This window comes from Falco rusticolus, chromosome 1 (genome assembly GCF_015220075.1).
Source record: "Falco rusticolus isolate bFalRus1 chromosome 1, bFalRus1.pri, whole genome shotgun sequence".
NCBI classification, from domain to species: domain Eukaryota; kingdom Metazoa; phylum Chordata; class Aves; order Falconiformes; family Falconidae; genus Falco; species Falco rusticolus.
The window spans coordinates 35,204,440-35,226,550 of record NC_051187.1 but is presented as its reverse complement, the minus strand read 5'-3'; the positions used below and the strand labels follow the sequence as shown (position 1 = coordinate 35,226,550).

General features: G+C 37.3%; 1 protein-coding gene across 3 annotated transcripts in view; it reads right to left on the bottom strand.

Moving 5' to 3' along the window:
* Positions 1 to 22,111, bottom strand: part of MED13L (mediator complex subunit 13L) — a 204,275-nt gene that overhangs the window by 45,747 nt on the left and 136,417 nt on the right. For all 3 annotated transcript variants that reach the window (XM_037387908.1, XM_037387817.1, XM_037388000.1), the window contains 5 exons: positions 10,749 to 10,894; positions 9,156 to 9,350; positions 8,578 to 8,769; positions 3,453 to 3,615; positions 2,466 to 2,570 (listed from right to left, as the gene is read on the bottom strand). In XM_037387908.1, coding sequence (XP_037243805.1) covers positions 2,466 to 2,570; positions 3,453 to 3,615; positions 8,578 to 8,769; positions 9,156 to 9,350; positions 10,749 to 10,894 — 801 coding nt within the window. The remainder of the gene's footprint in view (positions 1 to 2,465; positions 2,571 to 3,452; positions 3,616 to 8,577; positions 8,770 to 9,155; positions 9,351 to 10,748; positions 10,895 to 22,111) is intronic.

Here is a 22,111-nt window from a genome sequence, read left to right as displayed (position 1 = left end):
TAAGCAGAAATTGAAAGATGTATTGTGCTTAATATTTACACCTGTTTAAAGTTAAATAGTCATTTCAAAATAAGTCACTCTGTCCTTTTCTTTGTTTATGAACAAAAAATATCTAGGACAGCAAAACATTTCAAAACATGTAATATGCTTTTTACTTACAAAGATAAAGTATGTTATCACAAGAGACCTACCAGTTCTGCTTTTTATGACCTAGCTATGAAAACATCCAAGTTTTACAGTACGCAGTGGCTGTCAAATGGTACAACTACAACTTTGTGTACTTGCTACATCTTTTCCCTGTAACCATCCACGCTGTGTGGTATCATCCAGGCTTTCTCTGTGGGCTTTGCTGTTATCAGAACATGTTGCAAATTCTCTGCTACAGCAGATGGTCTTTAGCTGCAATCACCCATAATGGGGAGCTAATGCCCTAGTAACTGAAGATTTGCCTTAAGCATGTTCTTGTAACATTTCATTGACTTAATTCTCCATCATTCACCGTATTTTAACTGACCGCAGAAAATTATTTTACACATTCTGTTTTTCAACACACAAAGTTCGGTCTATGGAGGATTGAATTTCATGCCGAGTACCAGACAATTCTTTAAGACTCCATATTTAAGATCTTATCTTGACATTTATACGCTCATTTATACAATACATAGAATGGGCACAGTAATGACTAAACCAGTATCTATATGACAGCAGCCATCCAATTGCTGCAGCTACAGCAAAAACATTTATTGCTCTTTGAAATCAGGTACTGCCTTCATTTCAAGGATAATGTTTTAATTTCCCAGTTGCTGTGTTTACTAATTCCAGGCTGAGGTAGTTACCACTGGAGGCATGAAAAGACTGAATTTGCAGATGCAGCTGAACTTATCCATAGAATCAGGTTTCCATCGTTTACTGATGATGTCCCAGGCGAAGCTGGACAGCAGTTTTCCATAGGAAACACCTGGTATCCTGACAAAACATGTATCTGTCCCGTATTCTTGAGTATACACATACAAGGAACATATAACGAAGGGTAAAGAGCTGCAGAGGAGCAACACTTTCACAGCACACTCTCCAGGTTGAAGACTCTGCCCCCCATATGACGCACAATTCCTCTGCATCCCTTCATCTCTTCTAAATACACAAAGAACTGGCTTCACAAGAAGTCAAACAGAAAAGGTACAAGGACACAATTTTGCTTCATTCAATTCTGGACAATGGAAATTTCTAATCAACAACCCTTCAGAGACTGTGAGAACCCTACATTCCTCGATTTCCCTGTACAGCCAAATCTATACAGAAAGCTCTGCAGAGACTGCGGTGGCAGGTAACACATTTAAGAGTTTGGTTAGACAATATATTCATTTTACTATTATTAATGACAGCATTATTCTCCAATTTGCCTGACTGATAAAAGAAAAATAAAGAAGAAAAAGGAAAAACAGCTCAGACAAAAAGCAGGGAATTATTTTAGCCACATCATTGGCTGTTGCATAGACTGTTATTTTGGCAAAGACCACTTGCAGGGTGGGCGGGCACTGGGGTGGATGACGACAGAAAAAAAAAAAAAGCCAAACCCAAAGCGATTAGTATAACATGATCAGCATTTCAGTTTGATCATACAAATGACATTTACATCTGTACATACTTAAGGAATAACTTCTTTAGGTCATAAAAACCCTTTATCAAACCTGTACGTAGATAATGACCTTAGGAATTAAAAATCTCAGCAGAAGCAGTTTCACAGCATATTTCACTAGAAACTGGTTTTTTTCTAGCATTGTAACATCTCTCTGACAGTTTTAAGAATGGTTAAGCAGAACTGGTGGTGCCTAGTTTGCCTTTCCTGAGTGAGCAGTACTGGAACTTTAAGCATACGTCAATGACAGATAATTTAATAAACTCTTAAAAGTGTTTGTGTAAAGTGAACTCTGATTTCTTTTTAACCAGTTGACAGTGGATGAACATGCTGTAAAGGTTTTATATTCTCTTGGGTGTTTTTTGGTGTCCAATGAGTCACGGCAGATCGACTGGAGGTACAAGGAGTAGAGAGATTCTTAGGAATATTTGCCCTCTTCCTCCAAACAGGGACAGTTGCACTATTCCTCAATCAGGATGTTTGGAAACTTAGGCAGCTTCTGCCCCTCTTCATCATGAGTCTTGCCACTCTGAACTTTAAAGCTCACATCTCTGAAAAGCCTGAAGGATGAGCTCATTATGAACGAGAAATGTTTGAGTGATTCTGGCCCCCATTCTCTAGTCTAGGATCATTTTTTCCACTCAAGTTGACTACTGCAAATGACAACGATACAAGATGAATATTAATCACCTGAATATAAGTGATGATCACAGTTTTGATATTAGTTTCCTCTTCTCCCAGCTAAAACGTTACTCCCTTTTTTAAGAGTACCTCTGAATTAAGCATGGCTCTTCCAATATGATACATGCTTACTCTCTTCAAAGCTCACCTGGAACAAGAACAACTGACTCTTTGGACTGGATCCACAAACTCCCAAGAAACAGTATTGTTAGGAACTTCCTCTTCCAAATTTGCAGCTGTAAGTTGATTCCTCCTGAAGAACATAAAATTATTTTAGTAGTTATCACCTTCTGCAAAACGGAAATTTTAAAATGCATATGCATAAATTCACTTATGTTCCCCTCAAATAAATTACTTCATTCTAATAAATTACTTCCTTCTACTTCATCTTTGAAATAGAATTCTACATTTAACAGTAGTTCCCTCTACTACTGCTTAAAATTTATAGTTTGATTTATGTGGGAGGATGGTACTGGCTCTACATCAGATAGCTCCGTCTGGACTTTGAGCACAAGAAGGAAGGGGGCAAGCAATTTAAACTGAATCTGGAAATTCTTCTGACGTTCAATGAGAAAATTGCATGGAAATAGTGAAAAATAAAGATTTCAGGGCACACCATGCCACTGATATACTTTAAATCTCCAATAATACAGGCCTATGATACTAACATCATGAATTTACCATATCCTTGTCGATCGGAATTTTAATCCAACACACACAATGTAATGCTTTACAAATATTACCCTGAGAGTTCTAAATATCAAATATACACTCTTTGGTAATTACTTTGATATTGGGTTCTTCAGTCACCCAGCTTTCTGTCTAGTAACTACAAATGGAGCGAGAAACTGCAATCAATAAATCTGAAAGCATCTAGCTGAAGGCACATATTATAGATTTGTAACCTCAAAGACTGTCCCAATTAAGATACACAACTGCAAATACGATGTTAAGTGTTAGTTTTCAGCTGAACACAGTAACAAATTTGCTTTGATAACACTGTTCTGCATCATTAGCTTTGATTAACGGCAAAAGAAATCTGTGAGGAATCACAGTATCTGAGGCAAAAATATTTCAATTTTAACTATATATTATGCATTATTAATAAAAAAAGCCATCAGGACTGCTGCCTTACTTGGACTGTGACCTGTTGAGAATGCATTCCTTCCAGACACGGTGAACCATATGATTGTGAAATTTTGGAGTAATCTTGCCTGATTTCTTTGGACTGTGCACACTGACTGTCCCCTCCTGTACAGCTGAATGGCTGATACTGCTCTGAGAGCATCCACTTTCTCCTGCAACACAAATTAAGCATTAATGTTATAGCTGTTCTTAATATTCACATTTGATATTTTTTATTGAAAAGACTTTCCCTCTTACGAGGCTGCTGAGTACGTAGATCTTCACATTCACTAGAAAATGCTTAAACATCATTACAAAAGACTGACTAAAGTACATTTCAAAGCAACACCTGCCTTTCAGGTAACAAAGATGGCACTAGGTTATAGCAGGTACTTGTGCAATAGGTGTGCAAGTACTGCACTTCACGTGAGATAATACACTGTGCTGCTTAAACAGAGATAGTTCAGATAGCCCCCTACAGCCTTGTACTGAATCACTAAGAAATAGTGTGGATAAAGAGTTGTTTCACAATTATCCTGGATGTTAAACTTGTATTTATATAGTCTTTGGTGAGCTGCTTTAAAGACTAAATTTATTATAATATGGATGGTTCTATAAAGCATCTATTAAGAAAACCAATAATTTATGTGGCCTATTTCAAAGCAAGAATCAGTTCTTTATACTCAAGATAAAACCTCACTGAAGAAATGAATGGCTTAGTGTGCTGCTCTTTGTAATATGCTTGGACTGAAATACCAGAATCAAAACTTGCTTTGGTAAAATCCTACAGCTGAGATATATACTACTACAGAAATTGTTCAACACTTGATCATTAGCACATACTATTAACAGAGCATGTGATGTTCTCAGTAGTTCTGTATGATTGATTATCAAAGGAGTAACAAGGGAAGATATTACTTCACCATGTTAATAGCCTGAAAACTCTGATTTACATTCCGTACTTCATTTCTTTCTGTATGTGATGCAGAAACCTTACCAGCTTGTGTATAAGCAGATGTTTCTTTTTCAACTATGAAATACGATTTTGTCGGAGATAAACTGAAATCTTAATGCAGCCATCTTTACAAAATCGAACTACAACAGTAGAGGGAGCTTTAGGTTCATTTGGCCTGGAAGCTGAGAAACACTACGCTCTGCTCTGGATGGAAAAGTAAGTAAGGATATGCTGCATTTTAACAAGGTCAAATCAGTGTACAGAACACTTCGTCCTTTTGCCTGACGCAATTTAAGAAGCCTTAAGAATGAAACACTGAGAGGATTCACTGCTATACATCACTGCATCCAACAAGGTAATTCCACGGATTTCTGTTAGGTGACTTTCAAAATACAACATTTAAAATTGTGCACAAGCTGCCTAACCCTGTATGTTCTTCAATTCTTCATGCTTATTTTTTCCTCCAGTTAGACCTCTTTGTGTAAGGAATTCTAATTAAAAAAAGAGGCAGTCAAAACCATAAATCCCCAGACATACTGAGGTTTGTGGCTCTAACAATTTATTTCACTGGCTTTCAAATGTTCTACAACACTATGAACTTGACAGATGATAAAAAAAACCCAAACAGGTCAAAACTTCAAAATTAGCAGTTCTGTCCTCTTCGGGGGAGGGTGGGGAGGAATGTGTGTATATAAACAAACATAATGTGTACACATACACATCACATATGTCAATAGTAGGACAGTTAGAACTTCCAGGGAGCGGGGGGAAGTTTAATGGAAAGAGAAGGACAGGAGGTATGAGAGGATAACCAAGGAGCTACTACAGCTTTCACATTACAGTTGAGCGCAAAAAAAAATTTTCCAAAGTTCTTTAACATTTTTATCCTATACAGTGCAGCAATGCACAACATAACATGAAACAGAACTTCACAGCAGGCAAAACCATTTTGTTCTCATACACTGACACTCATTTCGATCCATGAAAATCACTGACAAAATACTGGAACACACATGAATAATTATGTTATGTAATGGTATAAATACTGGAGGATACAACCAGCCACCCACCAGAGGTTACTTCACTATCCCTACTGTGCAGTTGTTTCTACACATGAAAAATGCCATTCACTAGTTTTAGTAGCAATTTGTTTCATTACATACTTTAGACACAATCATGGAATATATGGTTGAAAGAGACCTGAAGAGATCATCTAGTCCATCCCCTGCTTCAAAGCTGCATCAACATACTTGACTAACCTGTTCTTTAAAAACAAACCAACCAACCTCCAAAACCCCTCAATAACCCACGCAGATCTCTCTGCTAATGGAAATGCTGTAACTTCCCACTAGTCAATTTACTCTAATTCTTCATTATCCTTCCTCAGATAAAAGTTTTTCCTCTTGTCTAACCTAGTTTTCCTTTGCTCCAGTTTAGGTTCATTACATATTGGTTGCAAAGAAAAGATTTTCTTTTTTCTCCTTTTATGTCTCTGAAGACTCTTACACCCGTGCTTCCTTCAAATTTTTCTTCTCTAGACTAAACAACCTCAGTTCTTTCCATCTTTTCCTGTAAGTCCCATTTGCAAAATCTATAATCATTCACACTGCACTTCCCTGGATGCCATCCAATTTGTCCACATCTTCTAAGTGTTCAAAACTGGACATGGTACTACAGCCACAGTTTTACTAGTATGGGGCAGAACTGAAGTATTATTCACATGCTTCAAACTAATCCAGTTTATGTATCCCATTTACTGACTCCGAATTGCGTGACACATATTTCCAATCCATTTCCCCAATTTCTCTATTTAAAATGGTGTGTGATATAATACAAAGGAATCCTTTTATTGTTCGCTGGAGAGGAACACCCCTCTGATACAATTTTGTATCAGCCTCAAACAATAGCAGAGATCAAACAGAAACTGTGACTTCCAGATTGGACAACACAAACACCTTTTAGATACTAGTAATTTACAAATATTGTAAAATAAAATCTCCCCTTGTGATATTGTTTCAGGGACAATAATGTCTAAAAGGCAATAGAATAGCACATTAAAATATGCATCGGTACCTTGACAGAGATTTGTTATTTAGAAGTTGATTGTCTTGCTTCAGTTAGTTACTAATAAGCTTTTTGCTTATTTTAACTATCAGTTGCCTTGAAAAACACTGTTCAAAGTGAATTTGAATCTCACATTCTATATTATTAGCAGTAAATACTAAATATTTGATTGTCTTCATATACAGGCACTGTTGATGGACAACTGAATGCAGACAAGCACTTCCATGGCAAAGAAACCGACAATTATTACTTTTTTTTGGCTTTGCATCAAGATTGATCCTCTTGATGCGAAACTGTCTAATAAAGGCTACGTGGGCTTGGTAGCTCCTTAGACCTCAGTGAGAGTACAACAAGGATTATCTCCAACTGGCTGCACAGCCTCACAGAAACCTGTAGGAACTTCATGTCTTCAACACTTCTATTGCTCTGTATAGTTTGGTAAGCACTAACGAACAAGTTCTAAAAAAGTACAAGTTCAAGCAGAAGGTTGCTCAGTGGTGAGTGGTCTTTAATGATTTTGCGAATTTGAGTCAAGTCAAGGAATCTTCCGTGATCTGAGAACTCCAATTCCAAATAACAGACATTTGCAAAGCATAAAACATGGCAGTACTTGCAAAATTATTACTAACAAAGGTTACAAAGACAGGCTAAGAAAGCTGGGGGAGGAATCTTACCAGTGTATAAAAATACTTGACAGGGAGAATAGAGAGGATATAACTAGTGGTATCTGGTGAAAGGATAAGAGGCGATGGGCACAAATTCACATACAGGAAATGCCATATAAACATAAGAAAGAACTTTTTACTGTGAAAGTGGTCAGCCATTGGAACAGGTTGCCCAGAATGGTTGTGGAGTCTCTGTCCCTTGAGACATTCAAAACGTGACTGGACAATGCTCTGAGCAACCTCCTCTACCTGACCCTGCTTTGAGCAGAAGAGTTGGGTAAGACAATCTCCAGAGGTCCCTTTCCAAGCTCAACTATCTTGTAATTCTGTTAGTAACTCGCAAGTCTGCAAAGAGCAAGTTCAGAAGACAATCTACACAGAAAAAAATAATCAGTTATAAATGTGACTTCAAAACATTTTTTGAGGAAAAAATTAAATCACTGAATTTCTTTTTTCTGTATCAGGTTTGGTTTTTTTTTTTTTTACTTTATTATCTTAGAAGTTTGCACTCAACAGATTTTTGACCTCTCTGTTCCTTAGTTTTCATTTGAAATTGCAGTCCTGAATTTGTTACAGCATAACCACACTGACAGCAACTAATCTTAAGGTCTTGTCTGTATTCCAGATGACGACAGGTTACAGATATTTATTTTCATGGCTGAAGAGCAACAGGATATACATATTCATTTCAGTGAAGGAAGATACTAAGGATTCAGTACACCACATATCAAGCATTTGGATGGCTTCTGAGATTTGAACTACTATGGATCCAAATACTGGAAAGAGGCATACTCTACCCTGACAAAACACATTAAATCACTAGCAAATATAAGGCAGCACTCCATTTGCTGTGTGCCTACCGTGCAAGCCTACGTCAGACTTCATTTGGGAGGCCCAGCTCTGTCTTACCAGTTCCACAGGCTTATGCATTTATTTTGAATGGCCCTTAATTAAAACCGAACTGTGTTGGGCATAAAACAGTAGCTAGCATTTGCAAATTTTTTATTAATGAATGCTTAATTAAGTGCTGCGTTTCTAGCTCTTTACAAAAACAGCTACATACTCTTGAACATTCACTGTATTCTTGTACCGTAATGACTCAACACCCTCCTCCCATCCCAACACAAGAAAGCTAACACTTCATAAAGACTGGCAAAATCTGTCTAAAGCACTGCCAGAATCCAGGCTCGCAGGTATTGTGCAGATATAGCTGCACAAACACACACAGTTATAGAAAACAGAGTTTAACTGAATTCACAAAGTGTTGTTTAAATTGTGTCCTCTTCAGACGTGTTTGAAGTATTGGGTTTCACCTACCACAGAAAAGTCCTCTCCTAACTTTCAGTCTATTGCCTGTCATTAATCTGCTACTGTTCACACACTTAGCCTTACTTATCACAAGCTATGCAAAAACAAAAGGCTGAGTCCAGCCTCTTAAATTCATTACTTACCCATAATGGCCTGCTCTGGAGAAGTGGGTGGAGTGAGTGGCATCCCACAGGTACTAGCAGGATCTTTCACGCTTCCAAGCCCCTGGTGTCCCACATTTATATGGCCTCCAGTATTGGCAGTGTTCTGTGACATGGGGATGTCACTCTGGGAGATGAGAACAAAGGCTGAAGGATATACCATCCTTACACCACCTACAAAGAAACAGAAAACCAAAAGTCTTAAATACACCTGATAATATTCAGCAGCCCTAGCTACTTCAACTTGTTTTCAATGTCAATTAGACAAAACTTACTACCCGAAATAGAAAGAGCTAAGGAATTTCACATACTAATATACATCCAACTCCCTGTAACAAGTACAGGGCTGACACAAGTAGCTTGATACTGCAAATAATAGCATGTGGGATACAGGGAGTACAGAAGCTTGAGGCAAGATAACTAGTCAGATGTTCCAGTGTCAAGAGAGCTACAAGAGAAGATAGGAAAATTATAATGGCTGTTTCTGATTAATTAGATTTTTTTTTTCCTAAAAATCACACAGAGGAAAATAAACCTTCAGGCAGAATACTGAAACTTACCAACAATGACTTCAACTGCCACAGGGAAATCGTTGTCATATCCCAACTCTTCTTCCTCTTTCATGCCTTCTTTTTTCTTCAGCACCATAGGGTAAAAATACTGCCATTCCTCCATCAGTTTACGAGTTGCTGGGTCTGACATCTTGTATGACTGGCCCGTGAGTGTACCATTTAAACCATAAGGACTCACCAAAACTGTAAAGTAAGAAACAACAGCCCCTACAGTATGTATATTGCAGCTATGTACCAGCCAGTCTGCCTCTAGTTTGAGTCAGTTCATTTGCATGCCAATCTAAGGATCTGTCTTCAGGGGAAAGCTACTGCAAAGTCAGGTAAGGCTATACATTCAAAGCTGTGTTACACTGCACTAGCTTCCTTTACAGCCATCCTTACTGAGCTAAAAATGGACCTTTTTGCAGTTTAGTTTAATAATTTTCACAATGAACTAATCTAAGTGTACTGAAGCAGCACGCACTATAGCAAAAGGATGACCGTACGTGGAAGTAACAGAGGACAGATATTCAACAACAGGGTTTTTACCGGGAACATACAGTACCAGAGACGTCCCAGCATTAAAAACGATAGAGATAACGATACATGAAGGTGACTAGTCATGACAAACAAGGAGAACTAGTTGCTCAACAACAGGTATTCCCATTCAGAATCAGTTTTGCTTTTAGTCATATTTAATTTGAGAGAGGAATGGATTTAGCTCACTGAAATAAAACTTCCTATGACTTAAGTGTCTGAGTCTCTATCAAAACTTTATATATATAGAAACAAAAATAATAAAGCTTCTATAAATTAACATCCCTATAAAATGGGCATTTTATAAGTCTCTAGGTGTTTCTTTACTGTATGTTTCATTTTATAAAGACTTCTTGCTTTAATTGCTTTGAAATTCTGATTTCAGATTGTAGTAAAGACAGTATAATTCAGCGACTCAAATATGTTTAAATTTTTTTGATGTAGAGCATTGCACCACAATTGCATCATGCATTTGATAAGCCAATAACGTAATTCTATAAAATTCTAATTTCTTGCACTGACAAATAAATAGTTGCAGATACTTCCAGTTTTTCATTGTTTCTGATACATTTTCATAGACACCCCCTTTCTCTTTTTTTTTAAAACTAAAAGCCAAAACAGTGGGCAATCTATGAATGAAAAGTACTCCTGAATTAGATAAGCTTAGTATTTGTATTCATGTAGCATAGAAGTTACAGACTGTAGCCCAGTGGACACCATGTAAGAAAATCAAATCAGTGTGCTCACTTTCTTTAATAGTAAGTCTTTTTAAACAAAAATGATTAATTTCTTTGTTTTATTTATTATATGCACATAGCTTTAAAAGCAACATTAATGAATAGAAAGCTCTGGAAAATTCCTGTATTGTTTATGGCTGGCTATATATAGTGTTGAAGTCCTAACATTTTCCCTTACATCCACAACTTTCTGAACAGAAATTTAACCCATTTGAAGAGTTACTCAATCTTACTTTATTCCCCTCTGAAGATAACAGCCCCAGGAGCAAAGTCCCTACCACACAGAAGTGAGGTGAAGTACACAGAGCTCCAAATCCAGCTCACTTACCTTGGAATGGTGACGCTGAGGACTGGGCCATATGGATATGCTCTTCATTGATCAGGTAGATTGGCTGGTGTTGAGCAATCTCCACACTCGTGCACACATTGCTTTCCCCATGAAGAAAGAATGTGAAGGCACACGACAAATGTTCACTGGAGGCGGGGGGAGACAAATGAGAAACAGATTTATTAGCATGTTAATGAACTCATAGGAGATAGCAATTCCATAGCCTTAGAGGCCAAATACATATTCCTGTTTTGCTGCTTGCAACTACTGAATACAACAGGTTCACTGACTGATTGATAACCATATATAACAGAATGACCTGTCACTAGATGACTATTTGACAATGTTGGCAATTATCTCGAAGATTTTTCCTACTTATTTCAAGTAATAAGATCATTAAAACAAATAGGATTTTAACCAGGATTCAAGCTGAAAAAGCAGGGGTCCCCAGAAATTCTTCAAAATTCACTTTGTATTGTGTTCTAGCTGGAAAGCAATAAAAAAGGAATAGGAAAGCTGTTTGTCTAACACCTCATGAGAATCTCCATTAAAGAAAATAAAGGCACATGAGTATTTAAAAAAGTTGACAATGGTTTAAGATGAACTATTGATTTGCCACTGACGATTAAACTTAATTTGATGTGAATGGCATTCAAAATGTTCCCACTTTACCCATAGAATGACCTCCCATCCTAGCTAACTATTTGCTTAAATATTCCTTGACACAAAGCTGCAGGAAAAAAGAAAACAAAACACATTTCATGCTTTTTATCATCATTTTAATGAAGTAAAAATTTACAGAGCTAAAGTGGTAATTATGCAGCAATTTTTCTGTCCAATACAATAGCTGCACATAGTTTTAGAGCTGTTGGCTTTGGCACTAGATCAGCCATAATGTAAGCAGTATTTTTAAGACAGCTCTTCACTACCTTCACCAAAAAGAAATAACACAGGCAACTATAATAATTTCACTTTAGTATTTAAGTCAATCAACTTCTCTACTACTGTCAGCTATTTTTAAACAAAGGCACTGATGGTCTAGAATAGGAAACTGTTTTAATCTCACTAAACCTCTGAATGATTCTACACATCATGTAGAACAACTTTTCATCCTGTACTACAGGTTACTCTTCTGTGACCCTCAAATATTACTGCAAAAAAAACCCTGAAGAAAACAGTCAGCTAAGAAAAACCTGGAAAGAAAAGGTTACTCAAATGACAGATAACAAGTAAATTTCCTTGGTGCCATCACCTTGTATTCAGAAGTACTTTGTAGCAATAATTTAATTCTATGAAATAAAAGGTTTCAATAGGTTTCCATTTTCACAAGGCAAAGGAAGTTCACTATCATCAGTGTTGTGAAAATTGATCATTAATTTACATGGGGAGGGAGGTATTCCAGGTATTTCTATCCAGCTATCTTGCCCCAACAAGAAAAACAAATAAATTCATTTAACAATAATAAAAAAGAATAATGGATTTTGGCACATAAAGAAATAGAAAAGTAACAGCAAAGCCCAATTATTTAACCAAAACCCATTAGTTTCCTTACTAATAGGATGATAGTCCTTAATACAAAAAAGGTCTTAATAAATTTTAAAAATGATAAATCTGGTCTAAGATCAAGCAGGGATAATCTCTGCAAAGAGTTCAGCATGCAGCAGGTCAGCCTTTCTAAAGCAGGGAGCAAAGCTATTTGTAAAGTAGTCATTTTCAACTCCTGTCTTGGGATATTACACAGAAATCCTCCTGATTCTGCAAGCTTCCTACGGTGTTTGACTGTGAAAGTCTTGCTTGTCTTCTATTGAACTGAAGAAAAAAATAGCCTTCTGGGACCACACAGGGACTCTTTCAAGACTCGTGCAAAGCGGTCTGGCACGAACAAATCACGTGCAATCTTCTGCAACATTCACAACTATCCATAAACACTGAGAATAAGAAATTGTCAAAATCAGAGTTTAAAAGACAGAAGATTCATTTGTTTTTGCAGGGAAGGGAATGCATGCCGTTAACTTTTTCAACCTAGAATCAGCTAACACCAAAATTAATCATTAAGTTCAGAAAATTAAATAGCCTCGGAGTAAAAGTGTATACAACTAATTAAAGGAAAAAAAGATCTACAAATACAGTGGGAGCTATTTTACTTTTCTGCAAAAGTGACAGATTAATAGCAATGAGTATTACTACTCATGACCAGCAATAAATACTTCATTAGTGAAAAAGGGATCATTTCTAACACTGGATCCAAAGCAAATCGCACTCAGCTACAGAAAGAGAAGCAACAGATCTCAGTCACTCAGGTTTTCCTTTTCTTCAGACCACAGCTAACAAGACCTTGTGGTATGAAGCACTCTGTGCTGAGCCAGTAAGCCCCAGCTGCTCTGCGCACATCCAGCACCAAGCGTTCCTTCCTGTTCCCCTCCCAGGGCGGTCTGACAGTGCTTTGCAAGAGAAGAGTGTTACATGAATTTGATGCTCCCTCTGGTGCCAGTCACTGCTATAAGCTCAGCTTTCAAGGCTAAAAATAACAAAGATCAAGGCCTGGGGACTTCCTACATTCCTAATAAGCTTCTGGCAGATTCAGAGTAAAATGTTTACTTTAGTAACAAATAAGAATTTTATTTCAAGAAAATAGCGTCACCACACTCTGATGTATTCCACTCAGGCATGTGCATCCCAGCCTCCTGACGCTCCTGTCTTTAGTACATTTCACACAATTCCTTAAATACCAGGCTGCAGAAATCACTCTCGCTACAAATGTGTGTGAGACAGATCTCCAAATAAAATTGAAGTAGAAGAAAATTTACCAAGCTAAAAACAGTCAGCCCTCAGAAGCAGAGTGAGCACTGAGGCTTTACTTTTAACTACTACTTAGCTGTAGCACTACAATGTGCCTCAAGACCTACATACTTGAGACTAAAGCTCTAAAATACATCAATTGTTCAGGTCCTCACTAGTCTTCCAACAGTGTTTTATCAACATCCAGTTTTTGTAACATATCTACCACTCCTTGTGCCAATAAAGGTACCATAAAAAAGCTAACCATAAACTGCAGAGGAAACTAAAGTTTCTAAAAACGTTAAGCACCATGTTCGGACAGATTTTTGCTTTATTTTATGTAAATTTATTTCAACCCAGTTCAAAAACTAAAGCTGACAGGCTTTTGAGAAGCCACTCTACTACCTCTCCAGATTTGAAAACTCACTCATTTCTGTACTCTTTTCTTATCTCTCTGACATTCAAAGTATCAGAAACCCCCAGAGAGGCTTGTGAAACAGCTTCCAAACTATTTTCCCTGCTCTACAGATTCTGCTGGAATACCTTGAGCTGTCAATTTATACCTGCGCAGAACAAGTACAATAATCACAAATACTAGCAATTTTGAATACCTGCATTATACATTTACTTTGCACCTATTAATGAATTATGCAAGGAACAAAATTAGCTTCGGAATCATGTTTTTGAGCCTATACTGCTACCCAGAAAAAAGGAAGAAGGGACAAAGTCTCTTCAGGCGTAAGTGTGAAAGCAAGGTGACCAGCCTGAGCAAGCCACCAGACATTCCTGATCCTTACGAGGGGAGCACAATGTGCCACATATTCCCTACAAGTTCCAAATGAGAAACCTGAATCAGACTGAAGCATCTAATGCATTAAAAAAAAAACAACCAACAAACAAAACCAAAAAACAAACAGTTGGGAGTATTTAAAATTATTTATGGCTTGGGCATAATATAAAATGAAAGTGCTTAGCCACGCACCCATGAACTTAGTATGAAATATATTTCAGGATGGATTATTACAGCTACCTACCATTTAGGGTTTGAGTTTTTTTTTTAATTTCTTCCTTTCCTTGTTTTTTTCCAGGCATACAAACAGTGCCACCAGAGACAGTAGTAACTGCAGCAGTTTTGCATCAGCAAGTTTAAACACAAACTTAAGCAATACCTATTTTTTTTATCCTATTCTATAAAAAATTAGAAACATTTAAAAAGAATGTAAATCTGTAACTGTACTCTTGTCACACTACGCAGGAATTCTTGTCCCTTTTTTACAGGTACCTTTTCAGAAACCTTTCTTTCCTTTACAGGTGACTGATGGCTGTCTCAGTCAGGACATTATCTACCAAAATAGAATATACAGAACACAAATAGAATATATGTTACTTCCATCTATACCTGCATTAAGGCCAAGATCTGAAAAACGCACTGTGGTCTTGAACCAGCAGAACACTTGAGCATATACTTTCAGGAGTATTTCTACTATGTTCACTGAGAGAGACTTAAATGCTAAAATTACAGTAATTGTTTAAATAAAAGGCTTCCATTAATAGAAATACAAAGAAAACAAATAATAATCACTCCCCAATTACACAGTGACAAATATTCCATGCTATTTTCCTTGATTTTGTCATCTTTCTTGATGTTTAGATCCCTAGCTTTTACGAGCAAGTAAATCAATAAGGAAAAGCCCCCAAAAAGAAATAGCAATGTCATATAATCTGCTGCCAAAAAAGAAATCACCTATGTCCTTCTCCTAAGTATTGAAGGTAACTTTTTTCCTCTATAACACAGAAAAACTTTCATATAAAGAGCATTTACATCAATCAAACCCTCAATTTGGCACCAAATCACCTGCAACTGACAACAACTGTCTTTCAGATCTTTCCTGTGCGATCTTCATTACCTTAAATAACCTCCGAGTTCCTAAAAATGTAACTGAATACCTTGTCAATGTAATATTCAGAACCACCCATAAACTTTATGAATGCCAATCCCTCAGTTACTCTAAATTACTTAAAGGAAATAACACTACATTAAATTTACTTATACATAAAAATCGTATGAGGATTATGAAAACATGACTATGTTTAAACTACACAACATCGGCAGAGAAAGGAGAATATCTGACAGATTCAGATATTTTTTCCATTTGTTAGCAGGTTTATATAAATACACAGTGGAAACTGCACTAGTCTGCATTCAAACTTTAAAGAGATTATTTCCATACAAATAATGTCGATGACAAAAATGCCGACGTATTACAATTCACAACTGAGCTTTGCATGTATGTACTAAATGCACACAAAGTAGAACTGTACCTCATAAAACATTTCAAAATACCTTATTTTGGATGACAAATGTGGAAATCAATTACTTCAGGAAAATGGTAATAAAAAACTACCAACAACAATTACTTTGGGACTGGGGGGGGGGAGCACCATGAAGAATCTACTAAAAAAACTTAAAAGAACATCACAATTTTTTTTCTTATTGGAGGGATATTCTAAAAATAGTTTTATGATATCAATTTTATCATTATTATTTCAATGATTTTTAATCACTCACTGAAAAGTGTTTCTATATTTTGAAAAACACTTGCTGCTGTGCAGCAGTTTCTAAGCTAGGTTCCATTCCAAACACTGCAACCTACTTACACACCCAGAGAACGCAATGGGAAACAGATGCCAATACTGACGCTAAAGGTTACTTAGAAGAATGTGGTGAAAATTTGCGAATCCTGTATTTGTAAACATTCATCCTGTTTTTAGAACAATTTCAAGGATGAGGATTTTTAAAGTACTTCTTTCTCTACAGATGTGCCTGAGCTCCCTTTCCCTGCCACCAGGCTGCTGGCAAAGTCATTTCTCTCCTTTAGTTTATAAGGAGTTGTCCATAAAGCCACTGATGGTGTACAATTAATCACGTTTTATGATCAGTGAGAGTAAATTAATAGCCCAGTATGAAAATTACTTTTTTTAAAATAGTCTGGAAATAAATATCCTCAGTGAAGTCTGAATTCAAACAAGTTCCCAGAACAGCCACAGACAGAATGCATTGGGAAGACAGAAGAAAGGCTGCCTGCTTTGATCTGAGAGACGTCAGACCCTCTGTTCCAATGCATAGTGACCTGCGCCTTCTCCTTAAACGAGAGAAACTAGGCACTCTCACACTGCCCATATCTCCAGTACATTTCTCTAGGACACATGATGATCCAATTTAGGAACTACAGGGACCTGCCAGGCAGGGGTGTTAGCAGAAAAACCTTCTTCATGTACACCAAGAGAGCAGAAAAGGACCTAGAGCTGAGACTTCATTAACAGCAGCAAATAAAAAAGGCCAGGACCTATTTTCTGGCCCTTAGGGGAAATAGCATGTTCATATGATAAAACCTCTTCATCCCCCAAAGGGGGGCATCATCCACAATGATTTACTGGAAATGATCCTTGGCCGTGCTATCCCCAGAACGTCTCCTGGGCATTGCCTTGGAAGAGTGCTAGTTGCCACTGCTCAAAGCCGAGTAGGGAGCACGCAACAGTAAAGCGGTTTGGATGACAGCACACCAGTTCTTGAGATCATGACCCATCTGCTCTAATAAGTAGTGTAGATACAGTCTGAGAGGCAAAACATTTATGTGGCATTTCTCATGCTTGCAAGTAATCCATAACATGCTCTCTGCCTACCAGATGGAATCTGAATGCTGCTCAAGCTGAAATTAGACGAAGTTAGTTATTCAGAAGTACAACTTCAGTAGTTCGTAATATACATTCAAGAAACATGGCATAATTAGTAACAGTTTTTGCAGAAACCACAACTAAACCAAAAAGGAAAGCATTTCCAGACATGAGACAATTCCAGTTTTCTGGATGCAACAGCCTTCCAACAAATGGTAGGCAGCACAAAGCTGACCACATTTCTGTACGAGGCATGAAACTCACACAGTTGGTTTCTCTGTGCTATGGCCTCAGATGCAGGCCCACACTCAAATATGTGAAACAGCAACCTAGAGCCTATTTCGTGCTCTGTAAACTCCATCTGTTGGCCACTGCTAACTGAAGACCTGCTGCCCAGCTGCATCCAACACATGATGTGTTACAGCTGGAGAGAGGGCTGTGGCACTGAACTGCAGCAGTCCCTGCAGTAGGAGCTCGTTTGAAGGCTAACGAAGACCCAGCTGAAACCATGCGCGGCAGCCATTTCACTGTATCACAGGACTCAAAATGTCTTTTCTTCATATGACACACACTGTTGTCTCATGAACAAGGGAAACTGATACTGTAAGAAACCTGGTTTCAGTGTGAAAACAATCTGTGTTTCTGTAGCTGTTTCTGCCCAAAGTCACAATTTTTTTGTAAGTCAGAGAACAGGAATACAGAAGAGCAAGTTTCAGATTAAATCATATTGCTTTGGCAATTACTCCTTTTGTTGTTTCTTTTTCTCCTCCCTGAAAAAAAAACAAACGACACAACAAAAAACCCAAGCCAAAATAAAACAAACAACAACAAAAAAACCCCAACACACACAAACCAAAAAAACCCCAAACATGGGGAGGGGAAGAGAACATCAGTTTCCAGAACTACCCAGGGCTTTTAACGATTGTATTTTTTAAGTCAGTATGTTGTCTCATATATGCCGTTGGATTTTTTTTTTCTTTTATTAAATGTATGAGATGCACACACTGAAACTTGGTATAAATATTAATTACCTTTAGTGTTTTTCCAGTGGTGAAGTACTAAGATAACAGTTGCACAATGCAGCAAGCATTTAGATAACATTATCTAAACGCTTTCTGTGTTACAGACTTACTATCTCAACACTTCCTCAGTTGTCACCAACAAAACCTCTTGCCAAGGCTAATACATGCCTCACTGTGGAGATTCCCTGATCCCATCTGTAACAACCATCTATTCTTTTTCTCTGTATAAATGTGTGCACAAGATGACCTGAGAGCCTGGAGGGACACTGGTGTTTATACTTCAAATGGATACATCAATCTGTAGCATGACAGGGCTAACAGCAGTACAAACACCTCCAAGAAGTCAAGGGGAAAGTGCTGCACATCACATCAGCTAACATTTTGAGGAGTAATTATATCACATTGTCTCTACGTACAAGACCCATGTCAACTCTTTGGTAGAGGAAAGGTTACGTACAACGTGCATAATCTTTAATATGAACACAGTACAAACGGCTCTGCATTTTCTGCACTGGCTGTTAATGATGCCTTAGATGAAGATGGTTCCATCTTTGGTTTTTTTAATGACCATAATAAAGATGGACTGCACTGTATACAGAACAACGTAAGAGGCCTTACACACTGTAAGTAAATTACACTGTGACAGCACTCAAGCTTAGGAAGACAGAAGTTTTCACTTTAGAAAAGAAGATCACTGAGCCTTTGCCACATGTTTTCTGCAGGGAGGAACATGTCCTACAGCAAGAGCTATCTCGTTCTTTCCCTGAAACCTATACCTATAAAGAAATATGCATATTTTCCCAAGACGTTAATGCAGTGTTTAATATTTGTTTGGTTTTTTTTATTAATGGACTATTTAAAATGTCTAAGTAGTTCCTTCCACACATGGGCACTGCGAGATTTTCTTCCATGTACAACTGAAGTAGCAGTTTTATTCCTGGAATCCTCAGTGAAATACTACACCCATGATAGGTGAAAACCTCCCATAATTACTCACAATAAACCCCTTATTTTTCCATATTAGTGTTGCATGTTGAACATGGAAATTTATTGATTTATTACTAGCTGCACATGTATATATAATGTGGCTTGTCAAAATACGCTGTTCTAATCTAAAATTTGCTTCTCATTATTTTTAAGATGAAGCAATTTCTAGACTGTTGATGGTCAAAGAAATAATCCAAAGTAACACAACATCCCTGAATAATTAAATTACACAGCGGGCTGCCGTGACCACTGCAACATTTATTTTTTTTCTCCACATCCATGGACAAATCCTGTTTTTCATATCAGCTAATACCAAAGGCAACATGGAGTAAGAAGGAAGGCTGAAAGCCCCTGGATCAAGGATAATATTTATCCTCATACCATATACGCAGGAATATGGGACAATGACAGATGGCACAAAAAGGTTGGTCAATACATCCGCTAACATAAAAATTAATCAGTTAAAATCAGAGTATGGCAATGCAGGGGTTCTGTTTAGTTAACGCTTCCTGACTAGAAGCCCAGCCCATTCAAAACAACTTTACACGATTCCTGCTCTGCAAATGGGACATGATTCATCTCTCTAACAGGATGCAACCTGCAGATCAAGCTACAGGAATCCAAACAGTACTACTCAATAGGTGAAGATTATGTGCATCTTCCTAGTAATACTTAAGACGTAGAAACATTTAAGGCACTTCAGGTTAGAAAATAGACTGTCTGCAGACAAGAGTAGATAAACAGAGTAACAGCTTTCCTCTAACAGAATTTCAGCTCACTTAAAAATTGTATGTGCTAAATCATTATTTTTTTATAAAATCCAGTTTCTGCTAAATCTAATCAATATCAGATAAAATTGGGAGGATGGGGGGAAGAGGTCTTACGGATCTATGAAATAAAATTTCTGCAATGAGATTTCAACCAGCATTCTCCCCTTAGCAGTAGGTAAGTGATGCAGTAGGCACTATACCACAATGTATAGCTCGAGGCACTCATGATTATTGAACACTTTTTGGTTTTTTACATATGTGTTACACTTAAGAATACTGCTGATTTAGAACTACAACTATTTTGAATTATTTAAAATATCAGTACCAAAAAATGATTCTGCCAGTTTGTCTTGTTCATTATGAATATAAATTCCTTTTGATAAGACACTGGATCATATCCTATTTAGGAAATAAAGAAGTTGCTGTGACTGTATCTATTATAATACAGGATATAGGCTTTACAATAAAATATAAAAGCACACCAAAAAAGAAACATGAAGGCTGTTACAGGTATATTCAGGTTAAAGCTGAAATAAACACACATTTTTCACTGGAAGCTCTGAGCTTCACATACATGTCCTTAAGAAAAATCAAGAATTTGCTCGTATCTGTACCAGTATTATCAGTTATTGTAAACTGTAAATAAAATAAAAAAAAAAACAAATGCCCCCAAAACACTTTAAACTATAGTGCCAGCTGGTAATAAGAACAAAATGAATGAAAATTAACCAGAAAATTGTCAGAGATGATGCAATCTTTCTTGCTTTAGCATACTCAAAATACCAACATCAGGAAAAACTGCATATAAAGTTTCTAAACTCACTGCTCGTCACCATTCTGACACCACTCTCTCCTTGTCTGAATCACTGTGTTTTCCAAGTCTTTGTAATGGACTTCTTTGGAAAATTCATTTCCACAGATAATCTAATACTCTTCAAAACAGGAATGCAGCCAGATAAGCACATATATTCAATGGGACACATAACTTATCCACAGCACATGAATAAGCTACATGTTAAGTTACATGTGGTATCTCCAAAAGCGCCCTCTTTTTCTTAGTCTTAGCATTTTATTAAATACCATACAGGCATAAAATCACCTCAGAACTGTCATGAGCAGTTGTGCTCTAGAGATCAGGACTGAAAAAAATCTTTTTGCATTTTACTAACCTAAACCTCAAGAACAAGTCTGACTGGCACTGATGGAAGTTTGCCAGCCGACTATTCCATTTTTTAAGCCTGAGGCATAAACTGACCTTTTCTTAACAGCTCAGTACTGCAAAGTTTAAACCCCGGGTCTCCTTAAATTTAAGCTTTCCTTGGTAATTTTATCACAGGTAATACAGCTATCAGTTACTTCGTCTCACAAAGTGATCTGGATTACAGTCACTGACTGGCACGGCTGCACAATGATTCACCTGCGGGTCACAGACCTATCTATACCTGAAGCTCTGGAAAAAGGAGGCTTCCCCTTACCCCCCATAAAGATGTTTCCAGCAGTCTTTATAGGTAAAAGTATCATCCCTTCCGTTAATATTGTCATGCTGCTCTCGAATTAGCAGCTGTTGCATGCTGGCAATCAGTGGGCTACTGAAATGTGGGCACCTATTCTGGCGGTCAGCCGTGCCATCCACACTCGGCCGGGCACCTTAACACTGAAAGCAGAGCCCTCTTAGCCCTTGGGGGAAGGGCGAGGGAAATGTTGAGAGGTTCGACATTTGATACATGACAGGCACTAGCCATCACACAGGTGATTATCATATAATAACTACATTCATTGAATTCTCTAGATTATAAGATCATTGTATATAAATCCTAAAAATGGGGCACAAAAATAACAAAACCTGAGACTTCATGAAAGAAAAGACAAATGTTTCCTGCAATAATAAACCTGAATTTTTAAAGAGCATGCAGTCCTCTTTTTCATTGCTTTTTGACTAATTTCAGAAGCACTGGCATGGTAATATCAATCTATAGTAATTCACAAGTTAATAGATACTACAACTAATTTGCTCTATCTCAATTTCAATTACTTGTTCACTCAGTCACAAAGATGCTCTCCAGACATGCATGCAGGCTATGTCACCACAGTTAAGATACCAGACCACAAATACATAGCATACTTTTGACGT